A 21,536-nucleotide genomic window follows, 5' to 3' on the forward strand; every position below is an offset into this window, starting at 1 on the left:
CATTTCTTCTAGTGACATGGAGTTCGTGCTCAGTGCTGCGTGTGATGCTGAAGGAGACATCACTACCGCGCCAGTTCTGGAGAAAGTGAGGTCTAGCTGAACACAAACTAAAACAGAGAACAAGAAGGGGTCCCTACAATTGTCAGGTCACCTGTTCCAGACCAAAAAACTTTGTGGATTCAGAAAACATATGAATAATCTTGAGCTGGGCATACTCGGAGAAGGCTTCTTGAGAGATGGGATTTGGCTTAGACCATCAAGGCTAGCTGGACTCTGCGTACACCAGGTGGAGGATGGAAATGTCCAAGTCCAGTCAAGGACATCGGACAAAGGTTCCTTGACCTTAGTAAATTCCCATCACAAAAAGCACTTGAACACCACCGGTGCCCTCTTCCATTTGCTTAGCCCTTGAGATGTTTGCACAAATTTGCGAAGGCTCTGTCTTTGGTGGAGAGGCCACAGAGATATGGATGTTGTGATCAAATCTAAATCGATACCCAAAAGAAAAAATGGATTGGTGGGTACTGAGTGGCAGCAAGCATAGATACATTGGTGAGGAAGACTAGATGGGGAAAAACCCCAGAAGATGCCCAGCAGCTATTGTTTCCTATGGCTAGGTTTAGATACCTGTTGTAGCCTCAGGGAGGCCATGAAGTCTAGAAACAAAGATGGTCTTATTTTATCATGGATTATAATGTTATGGTAATAAGCCATGTATTATGTATTCACCTGTTACATTAGATTGCTAGGGCTGCCGAAACAAAAAAAAAAACCATAGACTGGGTGGCTCAACCAAGAGAAATTTCTTTTCCCACAGCTCCGGAGGCTGGAAGTCCAAGACCAAGGCATCAGCGGGGTTGTCTCCTCTGAGGCCTCTCCCTCGGCTGGCAGACGGGCTACCTTCCTGCTGCCTCTTCCCTTGGCCTTCCCCCTGTGCATGCAGCTGTCTGGTGTCTCTTTGTATGTCCTCATCTCCTCCTCTTGTAAGGACACCAGTCAGTTTGGATTAGGGAACCCCTCCCCAACAGCCTCGTTTTAACGTTATTAGCTCTGTGACAGCCCTATCTTCTGTACGGTCACATTCTGAGGCACAGGGGTTAGGGCTGCACCATAGGAATTTCTCGAGGCCACAATTCTGTCCCTGACATCAGTGCTTCCGGATTTGGTGGCCACCCTACAGGGTATGTGAAAACAAAGGCATAAGGCTCCAGGTTCTAGGTTGGGAATCTGGAAGCGTTGTCTTGAGAACCAATGCCAAGCTGTATGCATGGGCCAGTTCCTTTCAGTGCTGGAGTTGGGGATGTTGCATTAGGGGGGTATAAGCATGCCTAGACATAGAGCAGCCTTGTAGCACGTAGACGCACCCTGCTTGCCTAGGGTGGGGGGGTTGGGGGGGCGGCACTCCTGCAGTGTCTCCGCCTAGAGCGTTTGCGGAGTTTGCAGAATGATGGATGATTTTGTCCAAACTCAGGGCGCCATGCCTTGCAGGGTGTTCTCGGAGCCTGTCACTGCTCCATGCCTCATCCCAACAAACCCCTAAGGCACCTTGGATGTGAAACCCCACGTGGGCTGCCTGTTGGCTGCTGCTGATGCAATGGTGTATAATTCAACAGTAATTTATATTCCGTGCAGGTCTGAGCAAAGCTATAAAGTGCTCTTGAGAGCTAAATGCTGCCGAGGCATTTAATCTCTGCAAAGGAAGGGCTTAGTATACATCAGCTTCCTAGGATGCAGACGCTGCTGTTGGAGGAGGAAGGACCCTTTTTCTGTTTGCCAATTTGCTTCTTTGTGGTGTTAAAGACCAGAGGGGGCTCGCGGGGGAATGTGTGAGGGAGGACTGGGGCTGCTGCTTAGACGTCCCTGACCCCTGATGCGCACGCCCACAAGGGCACGTCTGCAGCCACCACTTTGCAGCACGCTGGTGGGCTCGGGTCAGAGCAGAGGCCCTTTGGCCACGAAGCAACAAGGGAACGGACGAGCGAGGGCTAGGGATACACAGACGTCATTCCTCCTTCCCAGGAGCAGAAAATGTCACGCAGATGGATTTCCTACCCTAGAGAGCTGCAGGAATGATACTCCAGTGAAGTTTTGGGCACCACTTGGTCACATAAGGAATGGATATTTGGGAAAGTGCCTGTGCACACAATATATAACTGCCCTGCATTCCTGTGAGAACCTTCTCGAAGCTCTCGGTTTCCTGGCTGATGGCTTCTTGAATTAGGAAGAGCATTTTTGCTGCCTAACCTGAGACCTCAGTGTTGATGCTCTTTGTACACAGGGTCCATTGCTGGGGCATTACTCACACGGCTTCTCGGACAATCCCTGAAGGGGATCATACCCCCGCCATCCTGTGTGTGCTCATATAGCAGCGGCCCCACGGGAGGCCCTGCCCACACCTCACACACCTGCATTCCGTGCTCAGGAGTGGGCTGAGCAGGGGGTTAACACCAGGACTCTAAATATTGGCTCTAAGACTATTGAGCTTTAAGTTGGTCCTGGGGTGGGACCATTTTGGGGCTGCTGATTAAGTGTTCCTTGGTGACATCTCAGGGTGGTAGAGGAGTTAGCTGCCCCAAAACCATGTAACCCCAGTGTGGCATGTCTCAACATAAGCAACACATTCCAGGCATCCACGTGTCCCTCCTCGCTGGGTGAGGACATGATGGTCAATTTAACTTACAAGCAAGGATTCATCAGTCCCTGTGGCAGTACCACCGAAGGGCGCCGGAGTGAAGGACAGTGAAGGAACCTGCAAGGGTGACTGATCTGTCCCACGTAGCCCAGGACTTTCCAGTTTTAGGATGGAAATCCCACATTCCAGGGCCACACCCCCACCCCCACTACCAACCCCCAGGCAAACGAGGATGGATGATCACCCTACTAGGGAAGCAAGATTTGGAAAGAGTAAAGAAGTCAGGAGCTTAAGGGAATTGGGGTTTGTGGGGAAAGCGCTGGAAACCTGTGCGTAGCCAAGGCTATACCTTGACCATTCTGTGTCGCTGGGGGTTGGGGACACATAATTACGGAGCATAGGATATCAAATAATACCACACGATCCTGTGACTCCATCACGTAGCGGTGGCATCTCCAGTCAGAGAGGTGGCATCTCCAATCAGAGAAGAGGGTGAAGTGGCCCGAAGGAGTGTGTTACGTGGGACGAGAGCTTGGGAACCTCAAGTCTGCCAAGACGAAAGGAGGATGAGAAGCCCCTGCAGGAGACGGGGCGGGACAGAGAGGTGGCACGAAGCCGCGATCAAGGGGCAGCTGGGAAACTGAGGGAGGAGATACCAAGCAGGGGGAAGTCATCAAACAGCTGAGAAACTGAAACTCGGGGGTGGGGTCTGGTGGGGGGGGGGCCTGGAATCTAATATCTGGCAACCCCGGGAAGCGCTAATTAGAGATGACAGCGATGTGGAGGAGGTGGATGGGGAAAGCTGTGTTTGGTGTTGGAACGGGAGCTGGGAGCTGGCAGGCGGGCGTGCAAACCGGTTCCTCTCCCACCCCCACTCGAGCCTCAGCTGTGCCTGGAGCGGAGGGGGCTGGCGATGGAGTGGGCAGCAGCCCAGGAGCCCCGCAGGCCCTGTCCTCCTCAGCCGCGGCCCATGGGACACAGGCCGGTGGGACCAGGCCAGGGCTGTGGGTTTGCAAAGTCACGAGTCCTGAAGAGCTTCAGGTGGGAGCTTCATCAGAGGAAGCAGGTGGCGTGTTTGAAGAACCAGAAGGAAGCATTATGTTTGCCTCATTCCTTCCGCCTGTTGGCCATCCTTCCCACTCCCAGGTGGGGTTCGCAAGCAGGGACACTAGAGGGGTCTGGAGGCCGCTGTTCTCTCGGAGCCGGAGGATCTCCCAGCACAGCCTGTCGTCTGCGTCTCTTCTGGCTGGACTTCCTGAGCTCCGGAGTCCATGCGAGTGAGGGTCCTGGCACAGAGAAGGGCAATTAGATTTCACTTCTCATTCCAACCGGCTGGCTACTTGGGGCTGCCTGGAGGGGCAGGGCTGAGTCGGAGTCTGAGGCCCCTCCCAGGACCAGCGGCAGTGAGGGCTGAGACTGATTAGCTTTTTCTGCCAAAGGCGTAGACTTGCAACCATGGGAGCAGCCCATCAGACTTTACTCTCCAATGCTTAGTCCCTGTAATGGCCTCTGTGAGGTCCCCTTGCAAATGGACAAGCCCGGTGCTTTTCAAAAATGTTGAAATCACTGGACTCCTTTCTTCAAATGAAATTTCACACGGATACAGATCAAAGCAGGGCTATTCTGGCCAAAGAGAGGAGAGAGAGCTGGAGCCTCTTCTCCCTCTCCCAGGGACAGCTCCCGAGACAACAGCTGGAAAACCACTGGGGGAGGCACTATTTTAGGAGGAGGCCAGGGAGGATGTCTCTGGGAGGATGACATTTGAGGAGTCAAGGTGAGAAATGAGGCCAGATAGGGAGGCAGGGTCCACTCGGGTAAGGAGTGTGGGTTTCGTTCTGAGCATGATAGGAAGCTTATTGGAGGGTTGTAAGCAGGGGAGAGGATTCTGATCTGATTAAATTTTAAAAATATCACTGGCTACTCTACGGGAGCAAGAACAGAAGGCAAGCTAGCAGGGGCTTGTTACAGCAGCTCACGTAGTAAAGGACAGACGCTGGACTAGGCTAGAGCAGTGAGCGTTTTGGAGCTGAGAGGCACAGGGACGGTGGTATGTGGGCATGCCTTCTCATCTCTTCATAGAGACCCGGGACAGAGGGGCGCTGAGGGTGAGGGAGGGACGCTCTCCAGACCAGGGGAGGACCCCCTTCTGTGTGCCACCTGGGGGGAATCCTGTTCCATCCTTTCAGAACCCTGCATGACACCTGCCACTTCTCACAGCCAGGTCCGGAGCACACAGCAGAGCCTGGCTCCGGAAGGAAGGGCTTGGGGCAGACTTCTTCTCACGTAACTGCTGTACTCTGACTATAGTTAGTCTTGGAGTCTGATTGGAATTAGGCCCAAACCGCAAGCCATGGGGGGAATTATTAAGAGGATGTGACTATATATTATTCCTTGGATCCTCACTTAGGTCTCAGTAAGTGCTCGTGGAGAATAAAATGACAGATCCTGAAGACCTAGCCCCACAGGCTCCGGTCTGCTGCTGTGGCGGGGGGGGGCGGCGGGGGGAGCGGAGGACCTCACACTGTTCTTTGGGTGAATGAAGAGGAGGCCACCGTCCTTCAGCTGAGGCAGGGTTTCCACAGAGGCTTTCAGCATCCGTGGTAGTTCCACCAGAGAACCCGAGAGCTGTGGTGACAGCAAGGGGTGGGGGGCATTCTGCACCCCACACCCCCCAGTTAGTCACCGGTTTACAGGTCTAAGAGTTGCGTTCCTCACCTGAGAAAACTGGGTCAGGCAGGGTCCTCGTCCACCTTTGTCCCCCATCACATTCTCTACTCTCCGGGACCCTGGTCAAATCCGCCTTGAGGTGGGTTGTCAGAGGACGCTGCTGACAAACATGGCAACAAGTTATCCATTTAGTCCATTTAGCGAGGATCCACCATATACCTGCATATATCCATGTCTTTTCTTTTTTAAGATTTATTTATTTGAGAGAGAGAGAGCGCACGCACAAGCAGGGGGGAGGGGCAGAGAGAGGGAGAGAGAGAATCCCAAGCAGACTCCGTGCTGAGCACGGAGCCCAACAGGGGGCTTGATCCCAGAACCCTGAGATCATGACCTGAGCCGAAATCGAGAGCCGGCCACTCAACCGACTGAGCCACCCAGGCGCCCCTGCGTATTTTCATTTCTAATTCTTAATACACATTTTCAAGTTTGAATCTAGAAGCGCAGAAGTATGTAAAATGATCAGTCCTCGATCGTAACGGACAACAGCAGCGTCATGTGGAAGCTAACAGCACGTGCTCCAGCCCTGCCCTCTTAGTCACACAGAACTTCCCAACAAGTAGCTTAGATGACTGTCTCAGAGGGCTGGCTTTGGTGAGGGCCCTAGAAGTGTTCCCCCATCGAGGGGAATATTGACAAGAGCTAACGAACAGAAACTTTAAAAAGATTCCAAAGTCACAGGACAATTGTCAGGAAGGTAAGGCAGGAAGATCCCCCAATTAACTCCATTAACATAACACAACAAGATGTATTCTGTCAATAAGCTGGGCCATTTCCAATTGATAATCAGGTCCACACGGACCTCATCTCCTTACTCTCGATTTATCAAGCACATCTCTTCTGTCCTGTCCTTGCAGAACTTGGCAGAACACACCGTTAAAGCAGTAGATAGCAAGCTTTTGCAGCTACGGGCAACTTGGGAAGATCAAAAGTTCTGGAGGTCAACCTTCTCCCCCAGAACAAATCACTGGATTTAATCAGGAGGATAGAGCACCTTTGGATGGGAAGAAATGTCTCCATTTTTTAAAGCATCCTATGTAGATACGATTTATATAAAGTCCTTGGGTGACTTCCTCACACACACAGCTTCAACGTATAAGATTCAGTCCACATCTCTAGCTCAGAACTTTTTTTTTTTAAGATTTTATTCATTTATTTTAGAGAGAGAGCACGAGCAGGGGAACCGGTACAGGGAGAGGGAGGGAGAATCTCAAGCAGACTCTGAGCTGCGTGCAGAGCCCGACACAGGGCTGGATCCCATGACCCTGAGATCATGACCTGAGCCGAAACCAAGAGTCAGATGCTTAACGAAGAGTTGGATGTTTAGCCACCCAGGCGCCCCTCTAGCTCAGAACTTTCTATCAGGCTCCAGATCCATGGTTCCGAGTGCCTTCCAAGGGCAGCTCAGATTTGACCTCAGCACGCACGCATGCATGCACACACTCACACACTTCCTGTCCTACATCTAAATTTTAGTAAATGATATCTGCATACTCAGGTTCCGGAACCAGGCAGTGAAAGAAGCATACTTGAGGCACAGCAGGCCAGCTCTGGTTTGTTGGAATGTGGATTATTTGCACTTGCAGCCTGTCACTTTCTCTCTGGCCACGCCCCACAGGCTGCGCCTTCCTTCTGCACCACCTCTGCTCCTTCCTTCACCCGGCTCTGTTACACAAAGGCCCTCTGCCCTAATGCGAGGGTCTCACCAGCTTGATCGACAGAAATCAGCCGAGGGAATTTTGAAACCAAAAGATTCCCCCCAACCTCTGCCCCAGGAGATGCTGACTCCGCAGGACCAAGGTGGGACCTAATCCACCATGGACACCATAGAATTCCGTCTGAACCCCAGTGCACAGCAGGAGGGGCAGGGCTGCTTCGTAACTCCCCGAACTTTGGGACCCCTGTTCAGGCAGTGATGGTGCCATCTGTGTTTGTGCATGCTTGGGCACACACACACACACACACACACACACGCGCGCGCGCGCACTGTGCACAGATACATACACAAGCGCCTATCCGTACACAGAAACACATGTGCATGCACACGTACACACACGTTTTATATCTGGGGCACCTGAGCCCAGGTCATCCTAAGTGCATGGCTTTTGGTCGCCTCCATAAGGAATATTCACTGAACAGTTACTCACTGCGCCCTGCTCCCTCCACGCCAGCACCCCCCTCCCTTCCTCCTGGCCCTTGCAGCAGGCTCCTTAGTGGTCTTTGGGAGTGCAGATCAGAGCTGCCAGAGGAACTCAACAACTTCAGTCACTCTGCGGTAAGCTTGGACCTCTCAGCTCAAAGAGCAGTGTTCACTGGGTACCTGGGGCTCGCGCTGGCTCCCCCTCCAACGGCCACGTGTCAGAAGCACCCTTCACCACGTGCACATCTTTATAGTGACATCTTTGTTCCCAGGTGGGATTCCTTTCTTAATCCAAAATGAAATCACTAAGTCAAAGGTGCGAATATTTTGAGGATCACTTTCCTGTAAGGAAATACCAGCTTACACTTACTTCCCCTGGAGTCCATGTGTTGGTCCATGTTACTGCTCCCTCACTAGTTTTGGAAATAATCATTAAAAAACAAAGCAAAACAAAAACCAAAACTCAGCTGATTTGATTATGTTCTGTTACTACAGTTTTATTTTTCAAGTCTTTGGTTATTGGCAAAATTGAGCATTTTTCACTTGTATTGCTCATTTGTAATTTTTTCCCCTCTGTCCTCTGAACTTTGGACTATTAAGTTTCATCTTTCTCTACTAAAACCTTTTCCCGACTTAGTGGTCCCAAAGTGTAGTCACTGGACCAGCAGCATCAACATCACCCAAGACCTTGTTAAAAATCCAAATTCTCAGGGCCTCTCCCACACCAGGCCTACTAACCAGAAACTGGGGGCGGTGGGGGGAGGGGGGGTAGGGCCCAGCCCTCTGCTTTAACAAGCCGTCCAAGCCTCCAGACTACCCTATCGCAGACAGAGTGGTAGAGAATTCATCTTGAGCCCAGGTACATAACAGGAGGGACCCACCTTGCCTGAATTAGCACAGAGGATGAGACTGCACACTCTGGAACTAGCCTGCCCGAGTTCATAGCCTGGGTCTACCAGTTACTAGTTGTGTGATTTCAGACAGATGGTTTAACCTCTCTGGGCCTCAATTTCTTCAATCAAATAGGGACAGGGACAAGCCGCCACTGTGGACATTGAAATGATCGCACGCTCGTGGGCCTGAGGCCTGCAATAGATGAGGTCGGATCTTAAAGAAACTTGACCATCAGGAAGCAGGAGGTCTTATAATAAATATAATTATAATGCCCCGTACTCTTGTTCCCACCCCCTAAAATTCTTCCTTCCGCCAACCCAACCCAGCCTTCTCAGACTTCACAGGTCCTTCCTCCCCTATCAGGGCTGTCAGAAGGGCCGTGAGACACAGCCAATATTGAGAATAGCTCTTGAACTCATTTTGGGGATGCCACTTATCTCTAATGGTTAAAAATGGGTTTATAATTCTCATTTTTATAACATTCTATGTCTTAAAGCAGCCTTCTCATTGAAGGTTCCTAGGAGTCATTTTTTTTTTTTTTTTAAAGAGGAGTTCCCCTCGTTCACTAAGTTTGTGAAATACTCATACGGCTAGGTTAGATGCATGAGCTCATGCTACTGTGGGTGATAAATCTTCACGGGCGAGAAGTTGCGTACAGAGTTTCCCAGAGATTTGGACTCTGCTGCCACTTTGTGAAGGAATATCTCCTAGGGTCAGTGTTCCATGGAGAACACTTTGGGGAATGTTGTCTTGCAGGAGAAGGAAAACCCAGTGTTGTATAAGAACATTTTATGTAGGAGAGAATAGAGATAGTTTTTCTCTTTAAAAAAGTAGCAAACGGGAGAGGGGCGGTGTTTTTTGTGTCTCCCCAAAAAAGACTGAATTTTCAGTGCTTTAGAAAAATGAATTGAATCCCCTTCTTCTGCCCCACTACACACCCTACATGAGACTCTACTGTGGTACTCATTTAGTATTTTCCCACAGGAGAGACTTGCCAAGTTTTTCCAAGACCAGGCAATTCTTGGAGAGCAAGGAAGCCATGATCTCTTCACGCTAGTCTCCTCTCTGTGAATATTTCCAGATATTGATCTTGTTTGCAGGTGCCTTGTACCTGGGTCTTCTCATCTTTCCTACTCAAGAGAATTGAAAATGCCGTCAACCTCACTTCTCTCTCTCTCTTTCTCTCTCTCTCTCTCTCTCTCCCCTTCCCTCTTCTCCCCCCTCTCCCTCTCCCTCACCCCGTGTTCCCTCCCTCGCCCTCCAGGAACCTTCTGCATCATTTCACTGTGCACCTGTGTGGCTGGAATCAACTTCGAGCTGTCACGCTACCCACGCTACCTGTATGGACTCCCCGATGACATCAGCCACGGCTACGGATGGTCCATGTTCTGTGCGTGGGGGGGCCTGGGCCTCACACTAATCTCGGGATTCTTCTGTACCTTGGCCCCTTCTGTCCAACCTGTCCCGAGGACCAACTGCCCTAAATCCAGACCCGAGAATGGGACAGTGTGCTAAAAAACAAACCCATACATATATATATATATATATAAATATATATATAATATACATATATAAAACAAAACTAACTCAAGATGATGCCAGTGCCAAGGTAGAGTTGAGTTGGCCCAGGCACCCGCATCTCGTCGGACTTTGTGTTGCCTCATCTCCAGGATGGGGAAAGCGTTCCCGTCATGTGGCTCTTCCATCCCTTCTTAACTTTTGGCTCCATGGTTTCTTGAAGACAGAACGAACATCACCCCCCCGTGGTAGTGTCCTGATTCCCGTCCCTCACAAGGATGGGGTGGTGGGCCGGGAAGGGACATGTCGCCAGTGGTGTCTGAAGCGGCACGGATGTAGAGAAGGTGGTGCCGTCCATTGGGCCCGCAGTGAGGACACCACCCCAACACCGATCATATCGCAGAGAGACAAAGCCTGTACGTAGTTCATAGAACGTAACCAGATCTTTGAGGTCATTTGCAGAGCCACTTCTCTTGACCTTCCTGTTCTGGTTCCCTTCCTGGCCCACCAGCGACACACGAGAAGTGGAAGAGAAAACAGCGCGAGAAGGAAGTTTTCTCTTCGTTGCCAAACTTTTGGACCAAGCTTTAGAGGTGGGAAGGGGGAGAGAACAATGTGCTGAGAGGCAAGATCCACGTCAATAAAAGGACACTTCAGTGGATGCTCAGAAAACCCAGTCTTACCTTCCAGCTGCCTTATACCCAGTTAAACAAGAGGCCGCCCTGCCCCTGACCACACCTGCCGTCCTGCTCGGGCAGACTGGAGCCTTGGAGTAACGCTGTGACGTGTGCGTGTGTGTGTGTGTGTGTGTGTGTGCGTGCGTGTGCATGCAAGATGACTCCCGGTGGTTTCCTTTTTTTCCTTTTCACCTTTTAAAATCGAAATACTGCATCATGACTGTTGTCTCCATCATTTGTCGTGGTTTTGCGGCCCAGGGCGGAGGCCCAAGACCAAGGGAGAATAACGAAGGGGCAAGCCAGTGCGGGTGCCCGTTCCGTAGCTTCGGATCCCTGGCGTGTGTGCGTGTGGTGGATGTTCTGGTTTTAGCGTTTGTGTTGTATTTTTCTATTATTTGTAATGTGCAGCTGAAATTCCCAGAGGGCAGAACCAAGAACAAACCCATTGGGCCTCAGAGGGCCCCGTGGTCCTTCACATCACAGTTCTGGGATGCCGCAGGATTTAGTCCTGTAAATCTGGAAGTTCAAGACAAAGCTGGGCACCAAAGCCATGAGAGAAGAGGGGGAGCACTGTTCAGGAGGGAGAAGGAACGTTGCCTCTGTTGCTGTTGTACAAGTACGTACCAAACCAAACCAGACCTTCACTCCCCATCGTGGAAGCTGTCCTTTGTCACTGGACATCTACCCCTCTCCTAGGGGCGACCTCTGTACAGATGAAAGAAAATGGGTCACATGCAGAGAGAGCACCTCCATGTCCCATGGGCTCGAGTTTGTATGATATTGTGTAAATTAATGGAGAACTCTTGACTCTTTCCATCTTCTTCCTTTTCCTCTTGATATTCAAGGCCATGCATCCCCTAATAGCTGTCGTAGTGGCTAGCCCCCAAACAGAGGTGGCATAAGTCCAGCCCAGTGTCTCGGGCTCATTTGAGCCAATTGGCCCCGCAGGTGTTGGCGAACCACGAAGTCAGCCAGAGTCGTGGAAGCTGTAGGGACGAGCATCTGCTGGGAAGAGTGGGCAGGAGCAGCTGACAGTCACCTCGGGGACCTTGCGGGGGCTGCGCAGCCCTGGGGAGGCAAAGAGTGAATCCCCGAGCTGCACAGTCATGGGTCAAACCATGCAGCTGAGAATTCAGTTGCTTCATAATGAAGAGTGCTCGGGGCACTTTGCCAACAGCAGGCTCCAACAGCCTTCCTTCCCATCCAAGCACCTGTTTCGTCTACCTGTCTTCTGATCTGTCTTCCTACCAGTCCCACCTTCCCTCACCTACTAACCACCTCTCCCTCTTCTATCCACCAGGCTACCAGTCCTGCCTGTCTCCTCATCTGCTCTTTCTGACTCTGTCTGTGTGTGTCAGTGTGAGTGTGTGTGTGTGGTGTGTGTAATTCACATCCAGATAGGACATCCCATGTGCATGAATGGCCTGAATGTGGGTGTCTGTATATGCGTAGCCCTCTGGTGCATTTTCTATGTGTTTGTATCAATATAACCCGGGCGCGGGTTTGGATGTACTACTCAAGGCTTCCTTCCCGGCAACACTGGGCAGCTTCTGCAAAAGGTCTCATGTGTGCGTGCCCCTTGTAAGGGTGTGCCGAGAGATGTGGGATGAGGTGTGGAGCGGGAAATGCTATTACCTTCCAATTGGGCTTCTAAGGATTTTTAAAATAAAGGATTCATTCTGTGAGAAGAGAAACCATTTTCAGGAAAACCCAATTTTTCTATTGTATGTGGAATTTAAGGAAAATTTTTCTTGAAGAGTTAGATTTCCCCCTTCGAGGCATACTAGGGCTTGAGGAAAATTGAGAAGCATCCCAGATTGAGAGGCCTTGTATCTTTCTTCCAAGTGTCTTGAGTGGGCTCCACCAAGCAGGGAGGGGCAGGTGTCCATGAGCGTCTGTTTGGGGAACAGAGGGCTTGTCTGTGACCAGACCCAAACTCCACCTGTTTCCCAGCAGGAAAATGGGGAAAGCATTTCTAAAGGGGGCAACTTGATATCGTTTAAACTTTTCTTAAGTAGCCATGTTTGAAGATACTGCCTCACCGAACTGTGACTATTTATATCTTCTTTTTTTTGTCCCATGCTTGCCATAAATGGATCAGCCACTCTTTTCAGCTACTCATCTTTAGAATCAACCCTTAATACCGCTTATTGTGTCCCTTCAAAACCTTCCTGAAATGTTAAGAGATTCCTAAGAAAGAAGTCAACCACCTGGGCTTACCTCACCAACAGGAGAACAGGAGCATTGAGCCAGATAGGAACAGATTCACTCTGAGGTCTGATCCTGCTTGGGGCCAATAAAAAGCCTAAGCCACGTGGTCAGGATGGAAGCCCCGTACAGATGCCAGGTCCTTGCCTGGGTGGGCTCGATCCCTCCAACCTAGGGGTCCAGGTTAAGACCTGCCGCCCCGTGGTATTGCTGAGGCAGTGGCCTGGCCGAGGAAGAAGAAAGGGAGGGGGGAGGGAGAAGGAAGAAGGAGCCTCTGCCAACTTCACCTCATAGTAGAACCCAACCTTCGGATGGGATTTAGGGTTAGCAGCCTCATTAAAGCCCCAGCCCTGACCCCAGGTCAGTTCAAATTCCTTAACAGGTGTGCGTGCAAAGTTCTCTGACCATGGATGTGTTTTGAGCTCCGTGCGAATCAGCCTTAAGCGTGGGGCCCATTTCAGCTTTCATTTCCTCCCTTACCCTATGAGACTGGGGATTCAGGAAAGTGGAGTGTCTGCCTGGAAAGAGGTCCTGTGTCTTTCTCTCCCCATTTTGGAGCTTTGGTTTCTCCATGTTTCCTTTTCCTCTCCCTCCACTCACTTCCACTTTCTTTCTGCATCAACTTGAAGTAGTTGATTAAAAGAGTTCAGGCATTTGTCCCCAGAGGGACTCATTCTCACACTCCAAGCAGCCACCTTCCTCATCTGTTGTGGCTGTAGGCTTCAAAAGGAGGTCAGTAGCTTCCTGGCATTGAAATATTAAAAAAAAAAAAAAATCTAAATGTGCCTATTCCAGCTTCGGTCCTCCTGAAAGCCTCAGCCTTTCAATAAATACATCCTCTCAGCTTCAGGGATCACAAAGTCAGGAAGACTCAACATCTCCGCCAAATCATGACAAAGCCTTCCTTGATCATGTGTCCATATGCAGCACCCTGAGCCCATTCTGGCATCTTCTCTCGTTGGGGGCGAGTGGCTCTACCTAATAATGCTTGCCTTTCCTTTGATAAGGGAAGACGATCTCCTGGAACCTCCTGAGTATGGGTCCTACCTCGTAATAGTCCTCCACGGTCATGAGAAGAGGTCTGAAATGAACCATGCATTGTTGTTCTGATTTAATGGGGGATGTGCTGCTTAGGTCCCTAAAGCTGCCCCCCCGGAGTCAGGCTCAGCGTCATGAAATCAAGCACCCAGAGGCATTGACTCTGTCTTCACCTGGCTTATTCTGGGAGCCTTAACTAACTGGTTTTCAAGTGTCTGAGGGAAAGGAGTGGAAAGAAATACACTCTGGTCATCTTTGGTGTGGTTTGTGAGGGTTCCTTGGGTGATTCTCGCAGCTAAAGGGAAGCTGCCTTTTCGGAAACTGTTCCTCCTTGCTCCAGGGGCCAACCATCCCAGTGGACAAATGCAGCCCTCTGAGTCTAGGGAGAGGTGATTTCACCATATTTAGAAATCACGGGTGCCTCCCAGCCAGGTTGGCTCCTGTGCTGTCTTCTAGCTGGTATCCGGCAGAGTAAGGGAACAGGCTTTTGAACAAGCCCACCAGAGTTGATAGACACAAAAGATCCTGGTGTCTCTCAAAGCAGTCAGCTTGGTGGGCTGTGTTTTTACTCTTCCCATTGAGGCCCCCATGGTGCAAAATATTTCTTAAGCATTATTGTTAGTTCTTAGACGACGCTATTATTGGCTATTGGGTTACCTTTTCTGAATAATAGGAAACTGTAGAAAATTAGAAAAATAGAAAACAACAGCAACAAAAAGACTAAAGGATTGTTTATAATTCCATCACTCAGGGGCATCCTGATGGTCACAGCTCCAGCAGCTTCCAGCAACTTCTGGTTGTCTTAAAGGCTGGCAGCCGGGGCTAGGGGTGTAGTCCCAGACTGCAGAACCACACTGGTCTGCGTGGACTTGACCCTGTGTTCCTAGCAGAAGGAGACCGCAAAGAGACTTTTTGGAAAAACGTCAATGCCAGAGCTTAGGGATGGGCAGAACAGAATGAAGAGATTCCTCCTTTGGGAATTTTTTTTTCCTTTTCTCCTTTTTTTTTTGAGAGCTATCTCAATCTAACTGTAGGTGTAAGAGCATGGAAGCCAGAGTAACTCACTGATTAAGCTATGCCCTATAGCACAGTTACTGTAAAGTTCATTTCAGCTCTGCACTAAAATGATTTGTGACTCGGGGCACTGGGTCTTCTCCATACTTGAACTTCCTCATCCACAGAATGAGGACACTTTACCTCATGGCATGTTAGGGTGACAAAGAAATGGCAAAGTGATTTGCAAGCATGACGTGTCACATGAATTATGCACCATTCAAATGATTCGGCGGCAGCAGAGCCCCCGCCTGCGTGGAATTCTTCCGTGTGGTGTCTGGGCCTCACTGCTGAAAGGACAATTGAGAGTGAGCGGTCACCTTGGCCACCAAACAGGACCGTCCCTATCCAGCTTCAGCACGTGGGATTCTAGTCTATCATTTGGGTCCCTCACAGAGGTTGGCTCCTTAATTTACCCATTCTCAGGCTTCCTGCCTTTGGTCCAAAGCCAATTTTGCAAAGGGCACTCTTAATCCTTCTTGATTATTCCCAGAGGTCATGGAATGAGTAAACCATACGAAGCAAATAGCATATACGAGATAAAACAGTTAACTATTAAGCAACGGCCAATGCCTTTTTTTTTTTCTTTCCTGTAAACACTGATTTGTAGCTGTACGTGCCCTACTGGTGGGAGCAGATCAGGCTCTGAAACATTTTAATGGTCTTTTAAGTTTAAGATGGGAACAAGTTTCAAAGAACTGGAATCTTCTTTCTCTTGTCAGTTGGTGAAGCAGATGGCTTCATCGAAAGCATATGGGTTCTCATAGGAAGTCCTTTGGATGGTGCATTCACTAGGAGATGTTCTGGGTGTGATCCTATTGGGGAAAAACCAAATCCTAAGTTCTAGACAAGAATGTACTTCCAAAAGGGTCTGCACACTTTCTGCTTTGCAGGGGATCTGGTTTCAGTGTGACAGTGAGACCTTCTCTAAGGCAAGTCCAGGTCCTTGCTCACTGTAGGCGTAGAGGCCGACCAGGAATGGGGGGACTACCCAACTATAGGGGGTGTTTGTTCACCACTGAGAAGCAGAAAACGGGGTGTAAGCATGGGGCGTGCACACAGCAGTAGCTCAGACCTGGCCTGACTTCGACAGATGCTGACTTCGGCCACCACGGTCCTGTTCTTCATTTCCAAGGATTGGGTGTTGCTTCTTGGGGGAACTCTCTGTGTCCCTCCCCACCGTCTCCCACGACTCCCCCTGGCCAAACCTTTCCCTTCCTTCCCTGGTCGCCTGGAGAGCCTTTCTAGCCTGAATGTGTCGGTATGTCTGTGTTGTGGATGTGATGATGCCTTTCACATAAGCAGCTCTCACTAACTCATTCTCAGACTCCTTTCCCACTTCTACCCATGGTATGACTGTTTTAGATCCAAGACTCTCTGTAAAAATGGACAGATAAAAGCGGGAACTGAAAATAAGGGGGAGGGAATTGAGACTAAGCAAATGCATTGGTGGAGCCCTCAGTTTTTGGAGGACTTATGTAGGCTGCCCTAAAATCCTGACCCCGGGCGGGATTTGAAGGGAGGGAAGTCGTTGGCACAGGAGTTTGTTGTGGTTTTGTGTTTTTCTTTGTTTTTTTTGTTTTGTTTTGTTTTGTTTTGTTTTCTGGTTGTTTCTCTGACAGTCACTAGTGTCTGCTTGGGACCCCTGGGTTCTAAGCTTTTTTTGCCTTTAAAGCAAAAATATATTTTCCTGAAGGTAAAAGTGAGTCATCAAAGTCTGAAGGGTGAAGGTCATCGTGAAGGTCAACACAAAGACCTGATCCTGGGTTCGCACTTGTAGCTTTGTCACTGGCTCACTCGGGGCCTCAGGCGAGTCTCGTTACCTCACTGTCTCTGCGTCTTCTCGGCCACACGGGGAACAGGGAGGCTCCTGGGGCTCCCGGGGGCACCACGTCTCCTTGGCCATTCTGCTGCTATTCTTAGAGGCTTCGAGCCCCCGCGGGTGTGCCCTTGCCGCCTGAAGGCCCGTTTGGAGAGTTTTACTCCCTGCTCCTCTTGCCCCTCTCACTCCTCAGAAAGTAACCTCGCACTAACAGCCAGTCTGTGCTCCAGTCCAAAGCCTTTGATCTACCTTTTTGTTCTCAGATGCCTTTTCCCACCCACTTTGCCGTTCTCATTTTACTATCCTTACCGACGGAGTTTTGCCAGCTGGGGTAGGAGAAGAGTATCAGAGGAGAGGGCGCCTGTGAATTGCTTGTCATCTATGACTCACTGTACAAACCTGGTTTGCGAGGTCAGAAGCAGGGAGGCTGGCTAGGGGATGCTGCCACATCAGAACGAGGAAAGCACTGGGGGCTGGGGGTGGGGTAAGGGCAGTGGGCAGCAGCTGTGAGTTGCCCGTGGAGGAAAGATAAAGAAGCCTTTCGGAAGGGAAAATGGCAGAGACACCAGAGCATCCTCGGCAAAGCAACGAAACGAATCCCTGAAAGGCAGGGCACCCTGAAGTAAGGGAATGGGTAATCCGATAGCACAAGGAGCTGCCTCCCCTAGGACTGAGAAGATGAGGGGCCGTTGGGGGGCGGCGAGAGGTTCACACCAAGCTTCCTTCACCTAACCCTCCCATCCACGGCGCCTTGCATCCAAACCTTCCTCCCTTCTGACGGACCACGGTGATCATCACCCTGGGACCGGCTTCAGGAAGGCAATTTAGACCAGTGCCGTCCAAAAGAGATAGAATGTAAGCCACATATGCAATTTTGAATATCCTGGTACCCCCCCTTTTAAAAGTCCAGATAAACAGGTGAAATTCATTTTAACACCTATTTCAACCCAACATATCAAAAATCATTATTTTAACATGGAATCAATATAAAACATTACTGAAATATTTTACGTCTGTTGTCTTTTCATGAAGCCTTTGAGATCCAATGTGAATTTTATTCTGAGAAAACACTGCAGTTTGGACCAGCCACATCTCCAGTGCATAACAACCACACGTGGCAATTGGCTGCCAGAGAGGGCAGCAAAAGTTTAGACTCTTTGTTAAGAGATCGACTAGAACCCCCTCCCCTGTAAGTCACTCGGATCTCCCAGCTGACAGAGGCCAGAGGTTGGCTTTGGCCAAGAGTAGGGAGCACAGCAGGGGTGGCCAGGCTGCCAATCCTGGCCCCTGAAATTCCACCTCACCTGCCTAGTCGGAGGAGAGGACCATTGCTTGTCAAATACATATCACATTCTGCCCTACAGTGTGTCAGCACTGCCCCTGGGCATGGTGCCAATGACTCACCGAAGTTCTAGAGGCCAGAGCAGGTCACTTTCTTCAGCTACGGGAGCATCAACTTATCCCTTATGCCCACGTCCTTTATCTTACGATGGAGAGGGGGGCCAGACAGGCCTCCTCGTCATCAAGAATAATGATCACATCATTTTGTCATCCAGTCCCAGTCACCTGCTAATAACATCTCACCAATATTGGGAGCCGTTTTCTTCAACCCCTTAATTTCCTTACGTTTGTATCTTAAAGTCAAGTGCTAAAAGGGGATGTACTGGAGAGAGCAGTGAACCACAGGCAAGGCTGGGTTTCCTAGGAGGTGGTGGCGACAAGTTCTGTCCCTTGCACTGGGAACTCAGCCCACCATTGCCTATCTGTCCTCGCTGACTAGAGACCTTCCTTAGATGTGAAGAAACCCCTTCTCTTTGGGGTGGGGGTGGATTGGGGAAGAAGACAAGTTGCAAGATCTTAGCACAGAGAACAGAATAAAATGCAAGCAGGCAACCCTTGGGCATTCTCAAAGCACTTCAGAGAGCCAGTATGACAAGATTTAACTCATTTAAAATAGAACGTTCTGAGCCCTATGTTACCAAGTGAAAGAAAATGAGCCGATTTGGTGAGTATGTTTTATATATATGGTCATTAGACAGGGACCGTAGCTGACAAAACTCTCGAACACCTGGAGTGTTTATGGTCCCACCAGATTATGGCTTGGTCAATATAAATTTCTATGAATTTACCTTTCATTTGCATAGTGCTTTCTGATTGGTTAGACAAGGAGTGGTGTGTACCGCAGGATTCCAACACCGCCTCTGCCCTGAGAGGTAGCAATTCCTGTGGTTATTGGTGCTAAAATAAGATTAAATATTATGTTAATTCATTCTGATACGATGTGAATAAATGTGTTGTTTAATCTTAACAAGAATGCTACATCTTATCAGATCTATTGTACTGTCTGTTCCTTCTCATAATTAATTAATTACAGGAAAGGTGATCCAAACCAGATCTTGAAACTGTTGTGCTATTCGGAGAGGTGAATTTAACAGGGAAGTGGGAGGGGGGAAATGAAAAGGGAAATTGCCAGGTTCCTGTGATTTTTGCAAGGACTGAGGAAGCAGAGAGCATTTGGGGACTTCACTGACACTGACTGCATCTTGCAATTTTCTTTTTCAAATTGGCAGAAATATTGTCTTTCCATCGATTGAAGAAAAAAAAAGTGTCTGGTAATTAATTAAATGACTTGTTCATGGAAAAAATAAAAATAAATAATCTGTCAGTTGTGGAATGTAAACTGATTAAACAATTAAATAAAGAAGATCATGTTGTGTGTTTTAAGTAATTGTGTCTGCTTGGTGGAGAGGGGGAAGTGCTGCAGTGTTTGGTAGACAGCCACAGTTTCCCCTCAGGTTTTGTATAGAAAAAAGATAGAACAGCTCTTATGTAGATAACAGGTTGAAGACTAATCCTGGAGGAAACAGACCATAAACATTTCAAGTATGTGTAAGCAAGTACGTGCTTTCAGAGTTGGGTGAGAGCGGGAATTGGAGAGCAATTCAGAAGAGAACAAGAAAGAAACTCGTTCATTTTCTCCTACCGTTGTCTTTAGTAACTTTTTGAAAAGTGCTTTTATAAGATGCTGGAATTCCTGGTTCCATTCTAGCCCCTAAGCCTCTTTCCCAGCTATCAGTGAGGAGAGAAATTTCTCTCTTCTGTCTTCATCATCTCTGTCCCTCACTTAGAATCACAGTTCCCATCCACCCATGTGCCTTTTAAAAGTTGCTGGCTCCCGCCAGGGTAGGACAGCTCAGAAAGAAGACAGTGGGAGGCACGTGTGTGTTAAAGGGCATTATGTGTCAGTCGACATCACTAGTTTTAAGCAAAAGAAACTGGCTCCATCTGGTGCAAGTGGAAAAGTAATTTACTGAAAAGCATGGGTAGCTGGAAGCCCATAGCACAGCAGGAGGAAGCAGCTAGACAGCCAGAATCACACCCCAGGCTAACTTGGACCCCTGCCGATGCTGCTGTTGGGACTCCCGGAGACCCTGTGGGGCTGCCTCTGCCACCACCTTCACCGCGATGAATTCCCGGGTCCCTCCTTCAGATCAGAATCCCATGTGAGTGCACCATCCGAGGGGGTCCAGAAAACAGGCCTAGAGCCTCTTATTTCTCTCTCCGGTGGTAAGCTCCGCCTTCCACCAAGATCAGACAATTCTCCAAACACAGGAGGAGGCATATAATGCTGGGCAGACAAAAGGGGGGAAATGTCCATTAGAGGTGGGATCCCCGAGGGAGAGGAAGCAACCCTGAATGAGAGGTATGTTGCTGCATCTTTGTGGTGCGTCTGGATAGTGGCCAGGAGGGTTATGTGTCTAATCTTCATGACCGTCATGAGTGCCGTGGCTGACAGCCTCCGTCAAAAGATGTGCATCGGGCTGGACATTGTACACGAAGACCTGCATAGATTTAATCTGAAAAGGAACACTAATATAGGCAGTGGGACTTGAAAAGGAGGAGAGAAAAGGATTATCAGCAACATCTTGGAGGTAGTGGAACTAAGCAGTGGAACGTTTCAAAAGTAAGTACAAGTCAAAGGTAAGTGCCTTACAGAATGGGTGGGGGAAGGGTTGTAAATAAAGAAAAACTTGAAGAAATGGGAGGCTGGAATCCTAAGGGCCCCCTCCCCTCCTTGGTAGTCATGTCCCTTGGAAGAGAGAGAGAATGGAAACCCCACTAATGTTAAGAAATGAGCAAGGCCTTTCAACCCTTGTGAATCAGGGGGACTTTATGAACTTCTGGTCCAGCCTGGGTAGGGATGAGGGGGATTGGGAAGATGCTGCCATCAGGTGCTATGAATCTGTGCTGCAGAATTCCGACCTGAGGGGTGCGTGGAGGTGTCAGCAGCTACGTGAGGCGTAATGCCCGGATGCCCCGTAGACAACCTGGTGGGGGGGAAGTCACAGAGACACAAAGAGTCTGGGTCTCCTTTTTCCGGTGAAGCACAACTTTGATTTCCGTGTCTGATTAATTATGCAGTCCCCTGGGTTTGTGGGAAACACACCTACTCCCTCGCACCCCAGCACCTGTGCTTCCAAGCACAAAAGTCCCCCCAGGATGAGCTGTTACATAATTGGAGAAAGGCAGCTCCGTGAACTGTGACCAAGTCCCCCAAACCTCCAGGTTGGTCCATGAAGGGATGCTGTCCTCCAGGAAGCCTCCCTTTCCTGAATGTCCATCCTGCTGCGTGCCCACCCCCGGAACCCCATGGCACCATGCTGTGTCTCTCTGATGGCACTTAGCGCTTCTGAATGAAATTGGTGTTTTCCTTGGGATCTCCTCAGGAACTGAGTTTTCTTGAAGAGCAGGGATTCTGACTTAACTCATCTTCATATCCCAATGACTAGTATGGCCTGGTGGGTAGGAAGTGCTCAGTAAAAACTGATC

The 21,536-nt window shown here is 49.5% G+C and overlaps 1 protein-coding gene across 1 annotated transcript in view; it reads left to right on the top strand.

The window, feature by feature from the left end:
- The window catches only part of TMEM178B (transmembrane protein 178B), a 335,584-nt gene extending 323,365 nt beyond the window's left edge, over positions 1 to 12,219 (top strand). Inside the window, exon 4 of the mRNA XM_027574298.2 lies at positions 9,655 to 12,219. Within this exon, the coding sequence (XP_027430099.1) occupies positions 9,655 to 9,905 (251 nt within the window). The 3' untranslated portion in view covers positions 9,906 to 12,219. The remainder of the gene's footprint in view (positions 1 to 9,654) is intronic.
- The last annotated feature ends 9,317 nt before the right edge of the window (positions 12,220 to 21,536 follow it).

Source organism: Zalophus californianus, chromosome 12 (assembly GCF_009762305.2).
Source record: "Zalophus californianus isolate mZalCal1 chromosome 12, mZalCal1.pri.v2, whole genome shotgun sequence".
In the NCBI taxonomy this organism is placed as follows: domain Eukaryota; kingdom Metazoa; phylum Chordata; class Mammalia; order Carnivora; family Otariidae; genus Zalophus; species Zalophus californianus.